The sequence below is a fragment of the Mastigoproctus giganteus genome, chromosome 9, assembly GCF_048544385.1.
Source record: "Mastigoproctus giganteus isolate SK-2022 chromosome 9, ASM4854438v1, whole genome shotgun sequence".
Lineage (NCBI taxonomy): Eukaryota > Metazoa > Arthropoda > Arachnida > Uropygi > Thelyphonidae > Mastigoproctus > Mastigoproctus giganteus.
This window is the reverse complement of record NC_143583.1, coordinates 158,320,737-158,343,999: the sequence shown is the minus strand read 5'-3', so window position 1 is coordinate 158,343,999 and position 23,263 is coordinate 158,320,737. Positions and strand designations below refer to the sequence as shown.

The 23,263-nt window shown below is 38.9% G+C and overlaps 1 protein-coding gene across 1 annotated transcript in view; it reads right to left on the bottom strand.

Annotated features, from left to right (window-relative positions):
• The window catches only part of LOC150080841 (uncharacterized), an 852,072-nt gene that overhangs the window by 513,273 nt on the left and 315,536 nt on the right, over positions 1-23,263 (bottom strand). Inside the window, exon 12 of the mRNA XM_090381010.1 lies at positions 11,475-11,537. Within this exon, the coding sequence (XP_090237136.1) occupies positions 11,475-11,537 (63 nt within the window). The remainder of the gene's footprint in view (positions 1-11,474; positions 11,538-23,263) is intronic.

The following is a 23,263-nucleotide window of genomic DNA, read 5'->3' as shown; positions in this document are numbered from 1 at the left end:
TAAGTGGGAGAAGACAGAGGGTGGTAATCAATGGGTGCTGCTCTTCGTGGACTAATGTTATTAGTGGAGTCCCACAGGGTTTGGTGTTGGGTCCACTGTTGTTTTGTATATTTATCAATGATATTGATGAAGGTATATCAGGCTTAATGTCGAAGTCTTCAGATGATAAAAAGGTTTTCAGGGTTGTTAATGACAGCAATGGTAGTGTGCTACTGCAACAGGATCTAGATAATTTGGGCAGATGGGCTGAGAAGTGGCAACTAAAGTTTAACCTTGACAAATGCAAAGTACTGCATATGGGTAGAAGTAACCCCAGAGAAACGTACCAACTGTGTGGTACTACACTTAAGGTGGTTGAAAATGAAAAAGTCCTGGGAGTAATTGTGCAGTCAGATATGAAGTTTTCTGAGCAATGCAGACAGGCTGCCAGGGCAGGTCATGGGGTTTTGTCAATGATATATAGGAATTTTGCTAGCAGGGAAAAGGAGGTGATTGTCCCTCTGTATAAGGCAATGGTCAGGCCAAGCCTTGAGTACTGCGTACAGGTCTGGAGGCCTCATTTTAGGAAGGATGTAGATTTGCTTGAGCGTGTACAGAGAAGGGCAACAAGATTGGTGAGGGGAATGAAGGGATCCTCTTACCAAGAGAGGCTTAAGTTCTGCAAATTGCAGTGGCTGGAGACTAGGCACTTATGCGGTAATCTGATTGAGGTGTATAAGGCCTTGAATGGGTTGAGCACACTGAATTCTGATGGGATCCTTCCACTTGTTCAGAACCTAAGGAGGCATAAATTCAAATTAAGAAAGGACAGATGTAGAATAAATGTGCGGAAATTTGCCTTTAGCCAGCGGGTGGTTAATTGCTGGAACAAACTTCCATCAGTCGTTGTGGAAGTTGATAGGTTGAATAAATAGGCATTTAGAGGAAATGGTGTGTTTTTTTTTTTTTTTTTTTGGCTGATGCTGCATAGGGCTCATACACTTGAATCATATGCTACTGCTACTACTATTTGCTTGAGCATGAACAGAGAAGGGCAACAAGATTGGTGAAAGGAATGAAGGGAATCCTCTTACCAAGAGGGGCTTAAGTTCTTCGAATTGCAGCTGCTGGAGAGTAGGCACCTCGCAGGTGCCTAGTCTCCAATAGATGATTTTCATCAACTGGTGCAATACCACCACTGTGCTTACTGGAGGCTTTAAGTAGTGAAACCCATGTTTAGTCTCCAGAGCAAAGTTTCTGGCATCCCCTTCCCTCAAACCATGCATGGTACTAATTACTACAGATTGATACCTTTCATGTTTGGAGTTTTCGTTAAAAAAAAATAAATAAAAATTCCAGAACTGAAACCTTTCTTGGTAAGACCTACCTTCTCCCCCTCCCAATCTCATTGCTCTTCTCTGCACCAGTTCCAGCAGATCTAGATTCTTCCTAAACGGAACTTCCAGACTTGTATTCAGTACTCAAGATGCAGCCTATACAATGGAATAATCAACTCCTTATCCCTGCTGGCAAAATACATCTATATCATTGATAAAACCAGGAGCTGTCCCTGGCAGCCTATCTGCACTACTGAGAGTACTTCATATCTGACTACACAATTACTCCACATATTTTTCATTTTCCACTACCCTGAGTAATGTACACACAGATGGTACATTACTTTGGAATTACTGCTACCCATATACAGTATTAGTAAAGCCATATAGTGCAAGGAAGCCAGATGTTTTTTCTGCACCTGCCAATAAAAAAAAAAGGAAAGAAGAAAAGGTAGATATATGAAAATACAAATGATGTACTTCCCTCCTCATGTAGGTAACTATCTAGTTGACCTTTGAATTTCTTCAAACTGCTAACCTCAACTAACTGCAGAAGCAATTTGTTCTGGCAGTCAACAACTCCTCACTGACTAAAAGAAAATGTCCTATGATCTAGTCTAAACCTCTTACCTGTAATTTGAATTCATGAGCCCTTATTCTGGAATTGTTTATAACAGCAAAAATTCTGCTTTCATTCATTTTACAAACACCTCTTTCAGTCTTATAAACCTCAATCAGGTCCCCTCTAAGGTGCCTGGTTGCTGAATTTTGTAGCCCACATAAAGCCTTTCTTCATACAGCCACCCATTTGCAAATCTCACCATACAAGCTGCCCATCTTTGGACCCTTTTAAGAAGCTCAATGTGTTTTTTTTTTTTTTTTTGATGAAGTATCCATACTTGAACATTGTTTGTTATTTAGGAGCATTAGCAACTAAGGCCATATTGCTCCGGGATATGCGGTGGTCATTCCCTGACCTTTCCGCATCCTCCGTATTTGGTGGTGACGGGCTCGAACCCCGGTCTAATCAAGAAGCGTGTGCTACGCACTGCTGCTCCTTCCCACCTGGCTATGGAGGTGCACTTGAACATTGTATTCCAAATGCAGTCTTACAGTTCCCTTAAAAACCGGGATTACGACTTTCCTATCTCTACAGGATAATATTCAATAAATCATCAGCTTTCCTGGCTGCATGTTTACACTGCTCAAAAAACGTTATATCAGTCCATATCATAACTCCCAGATCCCTCTCTTCCTTTACAGTCTTTGATTCAACTCCACAAAGTGTATAATCTGTTTTGGGGGGTTGCTATTCCATGCATTTTGCATCATTAAAACAGCTGCCACTTCTCTGACCATTCTTGAAGCCTGTTCAAATCATCCTGAAGGAGTCCTGCTTGGCACTGGTAATTAATAACTCTCCCAATCATTATTTCATCTGAAAATTTTGTTATCACAACCCTTATCCCTTCATTGATGTCATTTATGAAAATCAGAAACAGCAGTGGTCCAAGAACCGATTCTTTGGGGGATTGCACTTCTGATGTGACATCAATCTGAAGAATATTCATTGATCACAACCATCTCCTTCTGCCCTGAAGCCCTGCAATCCATGCTGGAATCTTTTCAGTAATCCCAATATGCTCCAGCTTATACAGTAACTTCTCATGAGGAAATGAATCAAATGGTTTGCAAAAATTCAAAATAAACTATGTAGAAATTGTTCCCTACATCTGGCTCATGAATAACTGAATAGGTTAGTTAAACATGATTTAATAAAACAATGCATTGTCTCCTTCAGAATGCCATTTCTTTCTAAATGTCCCTGGACTTAGTCTTAATCATAAGACTGATCAAATCATAGCTTCTAAGAGACTTTCTCACCACTGAAGTCAGACTACTGCTCTATAGTTACTGACTTCACTCTTAGAACCACCTTTACGTACTGGCAATACACTGGCATTTCTCCAATCCAAGGAATCTCTACTGAGTGCAATGATGCTCACATAATTAAACTCACTGGTACAATACTGGCCATCTCTTCAAAATCATTGGGTTTATGCAGTAGCATGCTGGTAAATTTTTAACAACCAGCTTGCCCTTTTTTTAACAACCCCTGCCCTCTTTGGAAACTATTCAGCGGTTTCTCCCTTTATGAAAATTACAACTCCTGAAAATATAAACAAATTCCATTATCAGCAAATATCTGCTTAAATTTTTCTGGGCCACATCTTCTTGGGGTAATGACCTTATGAGATTCATGACAATTCTAGAGGTGCAAAATCTTTGACAGACATCGAGCATGAGAACATCATTACCTTAAGAAGAAGCGACCCAGGCAAAATTAGGTGGACGTTTGTTGGAAATAATATTCCTGTAAAATTGCAAGTCGAGATAATCCCTAAACAGGCTGCCATGTAAGGAAGGAGGCAGGGGAAAGGAAGAGCACAAAGGATGCCAAAATAAATACACCCACTGGATTTTTCTGTGTCACCATGTACAAGCTTATTGTGCAAATGCCACTAGCCATTGTGGATTGAAGTGCTTGCTGCTCTACAGTTTATAACAATTGTCAGTTTAACTTCTGGCTCGCAAAATTCTTGAAAATTTAACAATTTCAGTGGTGTGCCGGAGCTGGTTTGATCTGGCTACAGCACACCACTGGGTATATGCCATCAACTCCAGGAGCCTTACTTACATTTATACTTCAAAGTTTTTCTAATAAACAGTCACAGTAATTTCAAAATCACTAATTTCCTACAGCTCAAACTCACTTTTACAGTTTCTCTTCAGCATGAAATGCCTTTCATCAGTAAAGACCGATGCAAAGTATCTATTCAATTCATTAGCAACATCAGCTGAGTTATCTAAAACGTTCCCATACCGAGTACACAGGGGTCCTGTCTGATATTTTTTATCTTTGCATTCATTTACATGAAAAATTCCTTGTCCCCATTCTTTGCTCTCTTAGCCAGTGCTTCTCAAACTCAGCCTTTGTCACCTTAACTTTATTTGTAGTACTGTTATAGATCAACTTTTAGGACTTGTAGGCTTCAGTACTTTTCATCACTCTGTAAATTATCCATGCTGTATTTTTCTGCTCTATTCTGTATTCATCCTTCTTATGCAATCTCACAAGGAGGAGAACACACAAGCATACTCCTTGCATAATATTTTTTTTAATGGTATATATATGCATTCTTGGCAACTGAAGTTTAACATTTGTCAATGTTAAGCTTCAACTGCTATTTCTCAGCCCATCTGCCTATTTTTTCTAGATCTTGTTGCAGTACCATATCATCATTATTGTCAAGAACCAACCTATCAACCTTTGTATTGTCTGTAAATTTAGGCATTCAGCCTGATATCTTCATTAATAAATATTTAAAACAACAATGGGGCCAGCTGAACCCAGGAGGATCCCACTAATAACATTAATCCGCAAGGAGCAGTGTCCATTGATAACCACTATCTGCCTTCTCCCACTCAACCATCCCTTTATACATAACAGTAACTTGCCCATAATTCCACACTGCTCCAATTTATACAGGAATCTTTTATGTGCAACAATATCATAAGCTATCCTGAAACCAAGTACAGTATATGATATTAAAATTATTTTTTGTAGTAGTAGTGGCAAATGATGCAAGAAAAGAAGCTTATATAACATCAGCAAAAAAAACAAAAAAAAAAAAACGCCTCACCCATCCACACACACTCCAAGAATTTTTCTAGTTCTTCCTTGAATTTATTCAAGCCATCCACTTCCAAAACAACAGACAGAAGCCTTTTCCAACAATCAATCAGCCACTTGCTGAAGACAAACTTCTGCATATCTGTCCTGCAGCCATCCTTCCTCAACTTTAATTTATGTCCCCTTATATGTATTAGTCAAGTAAGAGGCAGAATGCCATAGCATTTAGCTTACTCAATCCATTCAAAGCCTTAAATACCTCTATCAGATCTCCATCACATGTGCCTATTCTCGAGATGCTACAATTTGCAGAACTTAATCCTTTCTAGGTAAGAGCACCCTTTTGTTCGGTTTGTTAATTTGAATAGATTTGGGTTACCCTTCTCTACAACCATTCCAGCAGATCCTTCCTAAAGTGAGGCTGCCAGACCTGTATATATAGTACTCAAGAATTGACATAACCATAGCCTTGTAAAAGAGGATAATCACATCCATACCCTTGCAAAGTTTCTGTATATCATTGTCAAAACCCCATGAGCTGACATAGCACTTGTCTGCAATACTCAAAATATTTCATATCTGACTGCACAATCAACTCAGATTTTTTTTTTTTTCCACTACTTTAAGTATAGTATCACAAAGTTGGTGCATTAATGTGGGTTTAGTGTTACCCATATGTATTACCTTCCAATACTCAAGGTTAAATTTCAATCGATATTTCTCAGCCCATCTAAGTAATTAGCATTAGCATTAGTAGAGGCATATGATGCAAGAAAGCAAGCTTATATAGCATCAGCCAAAAAAATAAATAAATAAACTCCCATTTTACCCATCTATTCACTCCAAATGTTTGTCTAGTTCTGCCTTGAATTTATTTAAGTTGTTGACCTCCACTACAACAGATGGAAGTTTGTTCCAACTATCAACCACCCACTGGCTAAAGACAAATTTCCACACATCTATTCTACAATGGTCTTTCCTCAATTTGAATTTGTGTTCCCTCAGGTGAGCAATCTGAGCAAGAGGAAGAATTCCATCAGCATTGAGCTTTCTGAAACCATTCAGGGCCTTATACACCTCAATGTGCCTAGTCTCCAGACACTGCAATTTACAAAACTTAAGCCTTTCACGGTAACAATAACCCTTTGTTCCACTCGCCAATCTCATTGTCCTTCCCTTTACTCGTTCCAGCAGCTCTACTTTGTTCCTAAAATGAGGCCTCAAGATGTGGCCTGACCATTGCCTTATACAAGGGCACAATCACTTCCTTATCTCTATTAGAAAAATTCCTGTATATCATTGCCAAGACAATGGGCTATTCTTGCAGTCTGTCTTCACTGCTCAGAAAACTTTATATCTGACTGCAGAATTACCCCAGGTCCTTTTTATTCTCCACTACCATGAGTGTAGTACCACTCAGTTGGTGCCGACCGGGCTAGCCGAGTGGGTAAAGTACTTGCCCGGCAACCCAAAGGTCACGGGTTCGATTCCCGCCTCGGGCTTGGATCAAAGTACTGCAAAAACCTTGGGAGGTGCAATATGGCCACAGAAGCCAATGCGCCAACAACTACCAAATCAAAAAAAAAAAAAAAACTCAGTTGGTACATTACTCTGGGGTTACCGCTACTCATATACAGTACTTTACATTTGTCAATGTTAAACTTCAGTTGCCACCTCTCAGTCTATCTGCTCAACTTTTCTAGATCCTGTTGCAGTACCGTACTGTCATTAACAACCCTGCCAACCTTTGTATCATCTGCAAACTTTGACATTAAGCCTGATATACCTTCATCAATATCATTAATAAATATAGAAAACAACAATGGACCCAACGCTGAACCCTGGGGGACTCCACTAATAACATTAGCACATGAAGAGCAGTGTCCATTGATTACCACTCTCTGTCTTCTTCTTCTACTCAACCATCCCTTTATCCATAGCAGCAACTTGCCCTTAATGCCACACTGCTCCAATATGTACAGTAGTCTTCCATGTGCAACTGTATCAAAAGCTTTTCTAAGATCTAAGTATCTGATACCGAAATTCTTTTTTTACATCCGGTTCCAAGGTCACTGCATCACAGTAACCTATCTGATTGGTTAGACAAGACTGCCCCTTAACAAATCCATGCTGGGACTGTGGTATAATTGCATGCCTGTTCAGATGGATCTACATTACTTCTTTAACCAGCAATTCCATTATTTTCCCTGGAACACAAATTAAGCTTACAGGTCTGTAATTACTCACATCGCCTTTTGATCACCCTTTATGAATTGGAGATACAGTCCTGCATCTCCGTTATAGGGACCTTCCCTGAATCCAAGGATGCTCTCATAATTATGGCTAACAGTTTTCTTACCTCCTTTGCTACCTCCCTTTATATAATTGCTTAGATTACATCCACGCCAGGTGGCTTTTTTTATGCCCATCTTCAACAATTTCTCCTTCACTTTCCTTTCAGTTATCACAAAGTCATTTAGCTTTTTGTTTGAGTCTTATAAACTTCTGGCCTCCCCTTCCAAAAAAATTCCTTATATGTGACTGTAAATGAAAAATACCTATTCAAATTGTTGAGCATGGTCATCAACAGTTACCCCATAGATATCAAGTGGCTCAATGTGATTCAATCTATTCCTTCTACTGTTAATATGTGCATACAAGTCTTTGCTGCTTTTCTTTAATTTTTATACACAGGGCCTTAGGCCGATTGGACCCTGCAACTCTTGTGGCCCAGTGCGTGGCAGAAAAATTAAGATTAAACAAAAAAAGAAAAAAAAAAAGAATAGATGAAAATAAGAGATAAATGAAAAGAAAAAGCAGAAGGAAAAAGCTTCTTTTCTTTTTTTTAAAGTTTAGTTAAAGAATTGATTTTAAAAAGTATTTAAATCGAATGGGGCTCCTGTGAAACCTGAAACAATGTCTTTTTTTAGATATGTTTAGAAAATATGATTAACATTTTATCAAAGAGTAAAAGGGTGCAGAAAAAATAATGTTTTTATTTTTTATTATTATTATTATTATATTTATTTTTTTTTTTTTTCAATTCATAATATGTGAAAAGCAAAGTCAGTATTATTTATAAAGGTGTAGAATTTTGGCCATTATCTAGAGCTAATTACACTAGCCAACACAATTTTTGTCTCCAAGAACTTTAATGCTGTTTTTAACCAATTTTTATTGTGTAGATTTCGAAAATCACTATGATAGTTTCACATCACGTCATAGTTATTAAATATAGAGGGAGTTATGTCCAAAAAAAAAAAAAAAATGCCAATTTTGCATAATCTAGCAAATATGCCAATTTTGCATAACGTACGACATATTAATTTATTTTAACAGATATCAGCTAATTCTCTCAATTCTGGCGTCAGTTTTCTTGTGATAAACATAATCAGACTTCTACCTATGGTTCTTAGGTTCAAATTCTGATGCAACAATTTACAATTTGAAGAGAGCACACTTAGCATTTTTGCTGAGGATTTTTATAGGCTGTGCCAAGGTTTTCCAAGTATTAACTGATCATGACATGCTCTCAGCATTGTAAATCTATCCTCCAAATATAAACAGCTCCTTCAGAGTAGGAGGGTGCGGCCTGCAACCAGTAAAATAATTTCTGGCTCTACCAGCCAATTTGCAAATATTTTTCCTTTCAGTGTTTTCACACGAGTAGAACTAGTAAGTTGCCACATCTGTGTACTGTGTAGTTATAAAAATTGAATTTGTGTTGTTTTTATATTGTAGCGTTCAAAACTGAATTCACTTTTTCCGAAATTCATTCAGTGCTACAACGAATAAGCAGACACATAGGAAGTGATCAACCATCCAGACAAATTTTGTTATGTTTGGGGATGGTTTACCCCAAAGACTCAAAGAAAAAATATCTATAACATTACAAAACTTTTGTATTCTTTTTTTTATTTCAGATGTAAAATTAGTGATCAAGACAAACCTTGGGTGCCCAAGTGTTGTATTACCTGTATGACAAACCTTAGGAAGTGGTTATATGGGTTGCCTACATAACAATTGGGAATATGTCCTTTTTCTTCCACTTTGATAGGTAAGAAAAGGCATCATTGGCGGCCAAGGAGACACTGAATTTATGTCTCCAGTACAGATGAGACTGAAATGTAATCCTACTAGTTTATTTTCATTTGGCTTACAATTATAGTTAATTGTCCATATTGGTTCATAAATAATGGGCCAGTTTGGATATGATAACTTGACTCTGTATTTTCACTGCATTATAACAAACCAAGCAACTATGATAGTTAGTTGAACTTTGGGATCTTTACCTGGCTTAGAAAAGGTAAGGATGATTGTCTTATACCAGGGGTTTAAAAGTTGCTCCTTAAGAAAGGTTCCATTATGTAAAAAAAGCAAGTGACCCACTGATTTTAATGAAAGGTGCTTAATCATTTCAAATCAATGCCATCTGGCACCTGCCTCAGTAAGAGTTAGAGATGTTTGTAATTCTTGTATAGTAAATGGCCCACTGAGGTGCTTAATCATTTCAAATCAATGCCATCTGGCACCTGCCTCAGTAAGAGTTAGAGATGTTTGTAATTCTTGTATAGTAAATGGCCCATTGTAAAGGTCCACAACCTTTGATTTGAAATTAGGTGCCTTTTCATTTTTCTGTTTCAGGACCAGGAATTCTGGAGAGTAAGATGATACTGCAGTGATATTAGAAAATGTTTCCCAAAAGAGCATTAGCTATTTCAGTTGAACCTGCAATAGCATATTCATTATACTGCAGGATCAATGAAGGGTACAATATGTATTTTCCCTTCATTTACTGTCTTTTGTCCTGTACCACCTTAGAACTAGTTGATTGGGTAACAGAGAATGTATAATGGATCCATAGTTCCTTATGACTCCAATATCAAACATGACACTGGTGTGTGCACATTTAAAGGCTAGAGGATACACTATTGTATGTTATTGTCAGAATAATCCCAAGCTTTGGTTTTGGACCTTCTTGACTGATGTGCCTACTACATTCCACCATGATTTTGGAAAGGTAGAAAATGGATGGATGGATGTTTTTGGAATTGCAATTGCAGCAGCATATATAATATTTTCTGTAATACATATCACTACCTCATTAATAAGCTCTTTACATATTGTTGTGATGTCAAAGTCTGCCATGTGTTAGAAGGCATCCTAGTCAGCCTGGTCACTCTTCCACCATGATAAGCTAAGGTCACTGTCAGCAACCATATGCTCTGTGGGCATCCATCTCAGTAAAGTGACTAGTAACCTTGAAAGGATACAGTAAATTTGAAGTTCATTTTAGTTATTCTTTTTTTTATTCTTAGCATTTTTTTTTGCTAGTAAAAGAAAGTTGGGCAAAGGTAAAGAAAGCCAACATGAAAATCACGGGAAACTTCGATAAACTTACCTGGAAAACTCATTTCCTGCTACCACAGTTTCTCCCTGCATTCTCGGTAAACAGATGGTGTGTGTTATCAGTAGTGGCAGGAGAAGTCGATAACAATATATTGATTAGTTTTTTTCTCTTTATTAAAAGCAGATCATTAAAAACATCGTGAGTGTAACTGCCTGTGCGGCGGAAATTTATTTATAGGTAAACCTTCCAGACTGCCTCAGTCTTATGGTGTTTATCCCCACCTTCCCGCAGTTTTAATCCGATAGGAAAACGACTTCTACTGCAACTACCGATAACATGCACCATCTGTAGAAGTCGTTTTCATATCGGGTTAAAACAGTGGGAAGGGGGGGGGATAAACACCCTAAGACTGAGGCAGTCTGGGGGGCGCATACCCTTAAATAAATTTGAGCCCACTCATGAACTCTGATAATCAGCTTTTAATAATAAGAAAAAAACTAATCAATACGTCATTATCGTCTTCTACTGCTACTACCGATAACATGCACAATCTGTTTACTGAGAATGAAGGGAGGAACAGCAGTAGTGGGACACACTTTTGACCAATAAAAGTTTCCCATGTTGGCTTTCTTTACCTTAGCTGAAAGTTGTTTTATTACTGTATAGTAAAAAAAAATTATACACACACTATTATCAACTCCTAGCTAAAACTATTGTTATTGTCTCTGGGGAACCTTGAAATGATCTAATCAGATATGGTGAATCATGGGACCAAAAGTTTCAGAGGCACAGTATTAAAGAATTATTGAAATAAACTTTGTTTATTGACGTAACCTGAAGAATTCACATCTTAAAATCTAACCTGGCAGGTTAGATGTTAAGATGTAAATTTTACAATTATTGGATGACAAGATGTAAAGGTGAAACTAATTAGATGTTAATTTTGCAACTAATTTTGAAACCTTATAGAGATGGAAACATACATACACACACTGAATGTAAAATTAGTTTTAAAAAACGTATAATCTTCACATATACAAATAAGTTAAACTGACAGTATTAAAAAGTACAAGTATTTAGCTGAAACAGTATACATAATAACTTTTAATCATACCCTTGGACCATGATCCCCACGATCTCCCTTTTCACCTTTCAGTCCCAAATTTCCATGTGAGCCCTGAAATGAAATATATAATAAAAATTTTAATTAAAATATAAATGCAAACCAGAAATTCTCAAGTAACAACTATTTAAAATATGATAAATTTCCAAAAGTATTTAGTACAACAGTACTTTCAAAAGAAAATGCACTCTTATTCAGGAAATTTTTAAAGTATAGACTCATTACCATTACTTGAGGCATATGATGCAAGAAAGCAAGCTTATATAGCATCAGCCAAAAAAAAAAACCTTCCCATTTCACCCAACCGGTCACTCCAAATGTTTGTCTAGTTCAGCCTTAAATTTATTTAAGCTATCGACTTCCACAACAACAGATGGAAGTCTGTTCTAGCAATCAACTAACTACTGGCTAAAGGCAAACTTCCACACATCTATTTTACAACCGTCTTTCCTCAATTTGAATCTATGCCGCCTCAGGTTCTTAATCTGAGCAAGTGGAAGACTCCCATCAGGTTTGAGCCTGTTCAAACCATTCAAGGCCATATACACCTCAATCAGATCACTGTGCAGGTGCCTAGTCTCCAGATGCCACACCTTGCAGAACTCAGCCTCTCTTGGTAAGAGCACCCAATTGTTCCTCTCACCAATCTTGTTGCCATTCTCTGTACTTGTTCTAGCAACTCTACATCCTTCCTAAATTGAGACCTGCATACCTGTATGTAGTACTCAAGGTGTGGCCTGGCCACTGCCTTATATAAGGGAATAATCACCTCCTCGTCTCTGCTAGCAAATTTCCTATATATCATTGACAAAACTCCATGACCTGCTCTGGAAGCCCATCTCCACTGCTCAAAGAACTTCATATCTGACTGCACAATTACCCCCAAGGTCTTTTTCATTCTCCACCTCCCTGAGTGTAGTACCACATAGTTGGTACATTTCTGTTGAGTTACTGTTACCCATATGCAGTACTTTGCATTTGTCAAAGGTAAACTTTAGTTGTCACTTCTCAACCCATTTGCCTAACTTTTCTAGACCCTGTTGCAAGAGCATACTGTCTTTATTATCATCATTATCAGCCACATGGTGCAAGTACATCTGAGGCTTTTGCTGCACCAGGCAAAAAAAAAAAAAAAAAATTCTGAGTTACCCTGAAAGAGAAAGAGAGAGAGAAGGAAATCACCAAGAAAGAGAAGAATGATGATATCCAGCTCAGGACCCTGGATGTGCCAAGTCCATACTCACCAGATGTGAGCCCCTGCCCTGCCAACCTTTGTATCATCCGCAAACTTGGACATTAAGCCTGATATACTTTCATCGATATCATTGATAAATACACAAAACAGCAACAGGCCCAGCACCGAACTCTGGGAGACTCCACTAATAATCCATGTAGAGCAGTGTCCATTGATTACCACTCTCTGCCATTTCACACTCAACCAACCCTTTATCCATTGCAGCAACTTGCCCTTAATGCCATACTGCCCCAATTTGTAAATCAGTCTTCAATGTGCAACAGTATCAAAAGCTTTCCTGAAATACAAGTATATGATATCAAAATTATTTTTTGCATCCAGTTGCTTTGTGACCACAGCATAGTATCCAATCAAATTGGTTAGACAAGACTTCCCCTTAACAAACCCATGCTGTTTCTGAACTATTAATGCAGTCTTGTCTAGGTAATTCTGCATCACTTCTTTAACCAGTGACTCAATTATTTTTCCCAGAACAGAAGTTAAACTAACAGGTCTATAATTATTTGTGTCACCCTTTGAATCCACTTTGTGAATTGGGAATACATTTGCACATATCCAGTCCATGGGGACTTCCCCTGAATCTAAGGATGCTCTTGTAATTAGGGTTAAGGGTTTGCTTACTTCCCTTGCTGCCTCCTTCAATATAATCCATCCATTCAATATAATGGTTAGAATCCATCCACCGCAGGTGCCTTTTTTATGTTTAGCTTCAACAATTTCTCCTTCACTTTCCCTCTCTGTTATTTCGAAATCATTTAGCTCCCTTTTTGAGTTTAGTAAACTTCTGTCCTCTCCTTCCTTACAGAATTCCTCATGCGTGAATGTAGATGCAAAATACTCATTCAGTTTGTCAGCTATCTGAGCACAATCATCAACAGTTGAACCACCAACATCAAGTTGACTAATCTGATTCATCCCCTTCCTTCCAAAGTTTACATAAGTAAAGAAGCTCTGTTGTTTTTCTTTGCATCCTTTGCCAAGGATTTCTCGTAATCAGCCTTTGCTTGCCTAACCTCCTTTGTGACTTGATTACAGACTAGCGTACATCTGCTTACATAGGCTTCTGTGTCACATAATTTATATGCATCCCACACATTTTTATTCTCTGCCACGAGCCTCATTAGTTCATCTCATCTCAGTGACGGATTTAGCACTTGAGATGCCCCAGGCACAATTCAATTTTGAGGCTCCCCTCTAAATATTTTCAGTACCACTACAGTGTGCATTTTACGTGCACGTTTTTACTATAGCATGAGCTCTAGATTTGGTGTTGCGGTTTTAATCATTTTGGTTGCGCAATTCTTTCATACATATTTTAACTAATGTTTAAATGAAAAAATGACACAACTACCATCCCTCCCAAATCTAACATTAATACATAAAATTAATACATAAAATCTAGCATTAATGATATTATGCATTCTACTTCAGATTCACTTAGTTTGCATAGATATTTCATATAATATGTGGGGATATTCGCATAAGAGTTTACTAACTTCTCATATTAAATTATAGTTTTATTCAGTAACAGTAATAAAGATGAGTGTAAAAATTTAAAATGAAACAATTTTATTTTATTTTTTTGAGGCCCCCTCGATTTAAGAGGCCCCAGGCACACGCCTGTGCGGAAATCCGCCACTGTCTCATCTCCAAGATTTAGACCTAAATCTTGAAGAGTATTTCTTAGTTGGTATGAAAAGCCTAGTAACCTCCAAAATTAATTCCTTGAAGGCTTCCCATTTAGAATACGCTGTTTTACACATCATCAATTGATCCCACTATAGAATTTAAAAAATTTCTGAGACACTGTAGTCACCTTTACAAAAACAAAAACCCTTCCCTTTACCCTTCATGGTAGTTACCTCTTTAATACATCACATATCAGTACACTGTGTTCACTGTCATCTAGTGGTTTCTTTATCTGCAAATTCTTAATGCATGAATAATCACAGCTGATAATCAGATCAAGAGTATTACTGCCTCTAGTTGCCCTCGAACGTGCTGCTGCTGTAGAAAGCAATCCTCCAATAAATCCATATAATCTTGCTAGCATGCGAGTGACCAACCCACAAGTTCCAGTCAATATCTGAAAAGTTAAAATCGCCCATTACAAGACATTCTGATTTACTGGACCACTATTTCTCTGCACAATTTTTCACTGTACTCATCAGTCATTAGGCCTATAACACACTCCTACTCTCACTTTCCCTTTCCTAGTGCTTATGTCTCACCAAACTGACTCAACATTGCACTGTCCACCAATGTCAACTTGATGCACTTCCTTAGATTTTATGTTTCTTAACTAACAGCATAACCCCTCCTCCCTTCTTACCCTGTCTATCCTTTCTATAGACATTGTACTCCATAAATTCCAATTCTTCACTGCTTATATCTGTGTGACACCATGTCTCTGATATCACAACAATATCTGCCTTTGATGCTTTGATCAGCACTTCAAATTCATCAAATGTATTTACTATACTTCTAGCCGTGATGTACATGCCTCTGTTCTTACTCCTAGTTACCCTAAACACAGCCCATGTATTTAGTGGTTCCAGGATGGCTCCCAGCAGCTCTTGAAATTCTCACCAACCTTCTCTCTAGGCTGCTGCTCATTACAACAGAAGCAGTAGTGGTAGTAGTAGTAGTAGTAGTAGTGGCACTTGATGCAAGAAAGCAGTGTAGGAGCTTATGCAGCATCAGCCAAAAAAAAAAAAAAAATCACACCATACCCTCCAATTGCCTGTCCAGTTCCTCCTTAAATTTATTTAACCTATCAACTTCCACAACGACAGATGGAAGTTTGTTCCAGCAATTAACCACCCGCTGGCTAAAGGCAAATTTCCGCACATCTATTCTACATCTATCCTTTCTTAATTTGAACTTATGTCCCCGTAGGTTCGTATTCTGAACAAGTGGGAGGATCCCATCAGAATTCAGCGTGCTCAACCCATTCAAGGCCTTATAGACCTCAATCAGATCACCACGCAGGTGCCTAGTCTCCAGCCACTGCAATTTGCAGAACTTAAGCCTCTCTTGGTAAGAGGATCCCTTCATTCCCCTCACCAATCTTGTTGCCCTTCTCTGTACACGCTCAAGCAAATCTACATCCTTCCTAAAATGAGGCCTCCAGACCTGTACGCAGTACTCAAGGCGTGGCCTGACCATTGCCTTATACAGAGGGACAATCACCTCCTTTTCCCTGCTAGCAAAATTCCTATATATCATTGACAAAACCCCATGACCTGCCCTAGCAGCCTGTCTACATTGCTCAGAAAACTTCATATCTGACTGCACAATTACTCCCAGGTCTTTTTCATTTTCTACCACCTTAAGTGTAGTACCACACAGTTGGTACGTTTCTCTGGGGTTACTTCTACCCATATGCAGTACTTTGCATTTGTCAAGGTTAAACTTCAGTTGCCACTTCTTAGCCCATCTGCCCAAATTATCTAGATCCTGTTGCAGTAGCACACTGCCATTACTGTCATTAACAACCCTGCCAACCTTCGTGTCATCTGCAAACTTCGACATTAAGCCTGATATACCTTCATCAATATCATTGATAAATATACAAAACAACAGTGGCCCCAACACCGAACCCTGTGGGACTCCACTAATAACATTAGTCCACGAAGAGCAGCACCCATTGATTACCACCCTCTGTCTTCTCCCACTTAACCATCCTTTTATCCATTGTAGCAACTTACCCTTAATACCATTCTGCTCCAATTTGTACAGTAGTCTTCCATGCGCAACAGTGTCAAAAGCTTTCCTGAAATCCAAGTATATGATATCAAAATTATTTTTTGCATCCAGTTCCTTTGTGACCACATCATAATAACCAATCAAATTTGTCAGACAAGACTTTCCCTTAACAAACCCATGCTGTGTCTGAATTATTGCTGCAGTCTTGTCTAGATGATCCTGCAATGCATCTTTAACCAGTGACTCCATTATTTTACCCGGAACAGAAGTTAAACTAACTGGTCTGTAATTATTCGTGTCACCCTTCGAACCTCCTTTGTGAATTGGGAATACATTTGCACATCTCCAGTCCGTGGGAACCTCCCCTGAATCCAAGGATGCTCTCATAATTATGGCTAAGGGTTTGCTTAGTTGCTTTGCCGCCTCCTTTAATATAACTGGATAGATCCCATCCGCCCCAGGTGCCTTTCTTATGTTTAACTTCAACAATTTCTCCTCCACTTTGCTCTCAGTTATTACAAAATCATTAAGCACACTGCTACAATTTGATAACCTTCTTCCATTTTCAAACTGTAATGATTCCTCACGTGTGAATGTAGATGCAAAATACTCATTCAGTTTGTTTGCTATCTGAGCAGGATCATCAACAGTCGAACCATCGATGTCAAGTGGACCAATCATATTCAGCCCCTTCCTTTTAGAGTTTATATAAGTAAAGAAATCCTTGCTGTTTTTCTTAGCATCTTTTGCCAAAGATTTCTCGTAATCCGCCTTTGCCTGAAGCAGTGCAAGAATCACCTTTGCCTCTGCATGTAGCTACTGTTAATCTTTTAGTCTGTGACTCCCCACGAAACTAGCAGTTTTCCAACCTACCTAACACTGCCTTTATAGTATCAGCAAATATACTTTCATAGCAATCATCTTTGACAATAGTAGTAATTATTCTTTTCAGAATTCCTTAAACCAATTTAAAGTAGTAACTGCTGTACGCTGCTGCAACAGGATCTAGAAAAGTTGAGCAGATGGACTGAGAGGTGGAAACTGAAGTTTAACATTGACAAATGTAAATTACTGCATACGGGAAGCAGTAACCCCAGAGTAATGTATCAACTGTGTGGTTCTACACTAATAGTGGCAGTGACTGAAAAGGACTAGGGGGTAATTTTGCAGGCAGATATGAAGTTTCCTGCAATGAAAATGGTCTGCAAGTGTAGTTTATGGTGTTTTGTCAATGATATACAGGAATTTTTCTAGAAGGGATAAAGAGGTTATTATCCCCTTGTATAAGGCAATGGTCAGGCCACACCTTGAGTACTGTACACAGGTCTGGAGGCCTCATTTTAGGAAGGATGTAGAGCTGTTGGAAAAAGTACAGAGAAGGGCAACAAGATTAGTGAATGGAACAAAGGGTTGCTCTTATGAAGAAAGACTTAAGTTTTGCAAATTACAGTGTCTGGAGACTAGGCACCTGCGAGGTGATCTGATTGAGGTGTATAAAGCCTTGAATGGTTTGAGCGTGTTCAATGCTGATGAGATTCTTCCTCTTGCTCAGAATAATAGCCTGAGAGTGCATAAATTCAAATTGAGGAAAGACAGTTGTAGGATAGATGTGCGGAAATTTTCCTTTAGCCAGCAGGTGGTTGATTGCTGGAATAAACTTCCATCTGTCGTTGTACAAGTTGATAGCTTAAACAAATTCAAGGCAGAACTAGACAAACATTTGGAGCAAGTGGATGGGTGAAATGAGAGGGGTGTATGTTTGTTTGTTTTTTACTGGCTGATGCTTTGTATAAGCTTGCTTTCTTGCATCATGTGCTCTTGCTAATGCTATCTTTTTTTTAACATATGTTACAAATGACTTTTTTCTAAACTATGTCCCTTTACATTGTCTTTTATTTTTTTTACTTCTTGAAAAAATAAAGAATATACAGACTGTCATAACTTATAGTACAGCTGCAATTTAGCTACAACACAACTGTTCCTTTTAAAAATTTTTATTAGATTTTATTTGCATGTATGTATAATTCCAATTTCTACACAACTACAGTTTATGAAAGTAAACAGTTCAAAGTGCAAATATATTTTTCAGTACATAAAATTGTGCTACTTTCCCTTGTTATTCTCTGGTACTTGAAAAACAAATTAAGCAAATCATGAACTTACACAATAATCTCTACATTATTTAACAGGACTGACTGGGGCAATTTTATGAAATGATTTGGATCTGCAGGACAATAACTTTTGAGCATAAAGGCAAGTAAGGTTCCGGAAGTTAATGGCATATACCCTGCAGTTTTGAGGGAGCGTACAAGAGAGTGTATTGAACCATTGAAGTTAATTATGAGGGCATCTTTGGGCTTGGGAAGATTCCTTTGGATTGGAGAAGTGAAAATGTATTATCAATACGTAAAAGTTTGTAACTGGTAACTACAGACCAGTCAGTCTGACTTCAGTGGTAGGAAAAAATCTTAGAGGCAGTGATTAAGAGTGCAATCCAGGGGCATTTAGACAGATATGATATTCTGAAGGACCATGGCTTTATTAAGAGTAAATCATGCTTAACTAACTTAGTAGGCTATTTTGACACAGTTACTCATGAGCTAGATTTAGGGAATAGTTTTGACAGTTTATTTGGATTTTAGCATATTTGATCCCTCATAAGAAGTTACTGTATAAGCTTGAACAAGTTGGGATTACTGGTAAGATTCTAAGATGGATTGCTTGGTGGCTACAGGGCAGAAGGCAAAGGGTTGTGATTAATGGATATGCTATATTGGTGTAATGTCAGGAGTGGAGTCGCTCAAGGATAGGTTGTTGGGCCACAGTTGTTTCTCATTTTCATAAATGATATTGATGAAGAGATAGAAGGCGTGATGTCAAAATCTGCAGATGACGTAAAGATTGGAAGAGTCATTAGTGATCAATGCCAAGCAGCGTTCCTTCAGGATGACTTGAACAGACTTCAAGATGATCAGAGAAATGTCAGCTATGTTTTAATGCTGCTAAATGCAAGGTCCTACACTTGGGAAATAGAAACCCACAAATAAATTATACGCTTGGTGGAGTGGAATTAAAAACAGCGGAGGAGGAAAGGGATCTGGCAGTTACAATACAAACAGATATGAAGTTTTCTGAACAGCGTAAACAGGCAGCCAGAAAAGCCCATGATGTCCTATCAATGATTTATCAAACACTATCCTGTAGAGATAGGAAGGTTATAATCCCACTGTATAAGGCAATTGTAAGACTACATTTGGAATACTGTATTCAAGTATGGAGACCATCTGAAAAAAGACAGAGCTTCTTGAAAGAGTCCAAAGACAGGCAACTCAAATGGTGAGATTGGCAGAAGGATGACCATATGAGGAATGACTCCTATTATGTGGGCTACAGAGCTTGTCAATCAGGCACCTCAGAGGTGACCTGTTTGAGATCTATAAGGCTCTGAGAGGATTAGTAAAATGAATGAAGGTGGAATTCTCACTGTTTTAAACAAAAGGATGCCATGCACCACCACCACCATGGCAACAATAAAAAATATGGAGGAAAAGTACACGTTGGCAATTTCTATAGATTTTGCTGGGACATTTAATTCACTCTGGTGGCACAGTGTCCTTAGGAGATTCCGCCAGGCAAATGTCCCACAAAATCTCTATAAGGTATCAAACAGCTACCTTAAAGACAGAAGTGTCTCAGTTTGCACAAGATTCCAGGAATTGACATGCCCTGTGAACAAAGGTTGCATGCAGAGCTTGCAACCTTTGTTTGATGATCCTTTCTTCTGGACAATTGTTCTAGATGAATTTCTGGCCTTGGATCTGGGACCAGTGGAATGCCTAGCCTTTGCAGATGATTTGATTCTTCTGTAAAAGGAAATACAAGAATTATTGTAGAGCAAAGATCAAATACTGCCCTCGTGCAACTGCAGGAGTGGGCAGAGATGCACAAGCTCAGGATATCACCAGAAAAAAAACTAAACTATATGTGGAAACCTAAGGGGACTCCCTCAAATTAAAATTAATGGAAAACCTTTAAAATTGTATCAGAACTAAAATACTTAGGGATTGTTTATGACTCAAAATTCACTTTTTATCCTCATTTGGCATACTTGGCCAAAAAAAGTGAGAAACTTGCAGGGATGATTTCCAGGATCAGTCAGGCTGACTGGGATCTCAAAAAAGGACCCTGGCAGTTATATACGAGCAGCATTCTTGCCTGTCATCATCTATGGACCTGGTGCATTGTTTACCCATGTGGCCATAGTCAGAAACAGGAACAAATTAGAGACAATTCAGAGAACAATACTTCTCACTATCACCAGAGCAGGTTGCACTGTGAGCACTCTGGCACTGCAAGTGCTGGCTGGCACTCTCCAATTTTACTTGGAAGTAGCCAAAAGAGACTTAAAGAGGGCATACCCACAGAATTTCTGGAGATAGCCTTTAATACGGCCAACAACATCAAGGCTGAAAGGACAAGAATAGCCATAGAACTCCATGAACAATGGCAAACAAATTGGGAGCAGAAAACGAGGACTGGTCACCAAAAGGCTTCTGCAACAGGTGGCAATGGTTAGCCCAAAACCATCAAAGTGGTATGACCTTGGACTCTTCACTACCTTCATATTAATAGGTCATGGCTCCCTAAAGGCAAAATTAACCTCCTTAGGGCTGAATGATGACCCAAACTGTACCTGTGGCAAGAGATGACTGGGAACACATTCTCTATGAATGTATAATTTATGACATCCTAGAACCCAATTAATAGCAGAAATTGGCTCCCTCTCCAGGGGACAAGAACACTTATTCATAACAGAAGAGAACAATTATAAATCTTCATAAACTTCACACAAAAGATATTTGAAATACGAAGGAATACTCAGACAGGCCACCCAGCAGCCAAACAATAATCAATATCAAAAATGCCCATATCTCCCACCATGTCCAGATGATGACATTTAAACTGGCAGGATAGCTGTATCAGCACCCTGACAGATACCTAAATAGGACAAACCGGATTAACTAGGATTCCTCCAGGATTACTGGATTACCCTGCCTGAGTATGGGGCCTGGGGGCCCTAACTTAATAAATAAACATGCAGGGGAGGAAGATGTAGAGACAGCCAGGGAAGCAGTTTAGCTGAAAAATATTAATAATAAGCCAGTAGAAAGGGGATGCAATGTAGAATGAAAGAAGAAACAATGAAAGGAATGAAAGAAAGAGTGGGGAAGACTGAGTGGATAGGCTGGGCACTGAATGATAGAATGAAATAAGAATTGCGGTGAAAGGGATTGAATGTTAGTTTGGTGAAAGAGAGTGACACTGTGAGGGAGTTTTTTTTTTTTTTTTTTTTTTTTGATTTGATAGTTGTTGGCGCATCGGCTTCTGTGGCCATATTGCACCTCCCAAGGTTTTTGCAGTACTTTGATCCAAGCCCGAGGCGGGAATCGAACCCGCGACCTTTGGGTTGCCGGGCAGGTACTTTACCCACTCGGCTAGCCCGGTCGGCCTGTGAGGGAGTAAGATAGAGTGAATGAGTGTTGTGGTAAATGGGTGTGAGTGAAGGAATGAATGTAAATTGGCTGCATAAATAAACAGTTAAAAATAATTTATTTAGCTTAAGATATTAACACAATTTGATCTATATACTAACTACACCAACATGCACACTGTACTCCTCCCTGGCCTGTAGTTATCTAGCCAGGGGCTACACTGCAACTGAAAAAAATAGCAAGTTGGAGTGCCTAAGGAGAGCAGAGTGCAGAGCAGAAAAAAAGAACTGAATAAATGAGCTGAATGAATAAGAGTGTCTGTGAGTACGAAAGAACACAAAACACATACTATTAGTTATAATTAATTACTAACCAACTACTCTTATACATAACTCTATCATAATCCTAGTTATTCGATATTAGTATACTAATTTACACTGCACACCACTAGGGCGCCTCCGTAGCCAGGTGGGAAGGAGCAGCAGTGCATAGCACACGCTTCTTGATTAGACCGGGGTTCGAGCCCGTCACCACCAAATACGGAAGATGCGGAAAGGTCAGGAAATGACCACCGCATATCCCGGAGCAATATGGCCTTAGTTGCTAATGCTCGTAAAAAAAAAAACCAAATAACAAAAATGCACACCACTGCATCCCCCCCCCCCCGGGTATGAGAAAGAGAATGGCTGTGGGGAAAAAGTGTGTGTGTGTAATTTAACAGAAAATGTAAGAAAAAAAAAAAAGCATAAAATAGAATGGAAGCAGAGTGTAAATGAAGAGTTGAGTGAATTAAATTCTCTCCCCCCCCAGATAGGATGATGGGTAGTTGGCCCATTATGGTTGCTTGCTCTTTATAGCAGATACCATGCCATAGCTACTTAGCCAGTGTGGTGTAGGATGTTGACACTGGCCAGCATGGCTTCTCCTCCCCAATTCTGGCTGGTGTGGGATAGAGCACAAACACCAGCATTCAAACGTAGGGGATCCCTTTCCCTATGATCCTTCATTCCTACTAACTGGGTTGGTTGTTCTCTCACTCCCCTTCCCCCTCCCCAACCCAGGTTGCTTCCCCCTTTGCCTAGTGGGTAACCCAACTGCCACCTGTGAACTCACACCCCCCAGGGCATGATGGGCATCCAGTCCAGGGGCCCTCTTCTGTTCCCTCTTTTAAACCAGGAAGCACCTTCACTACTTCCCCCTTTCACTCTACCACTTTAACCCCCCACTTCCTGTCTCCCTACTACAATCTTCTACTTTGTTTTTGTTTTTTTTTTCTTACTGGGCTCTCTTTGTAGCCTTGGTCACCACAGGGTTTGCCCTGCCAG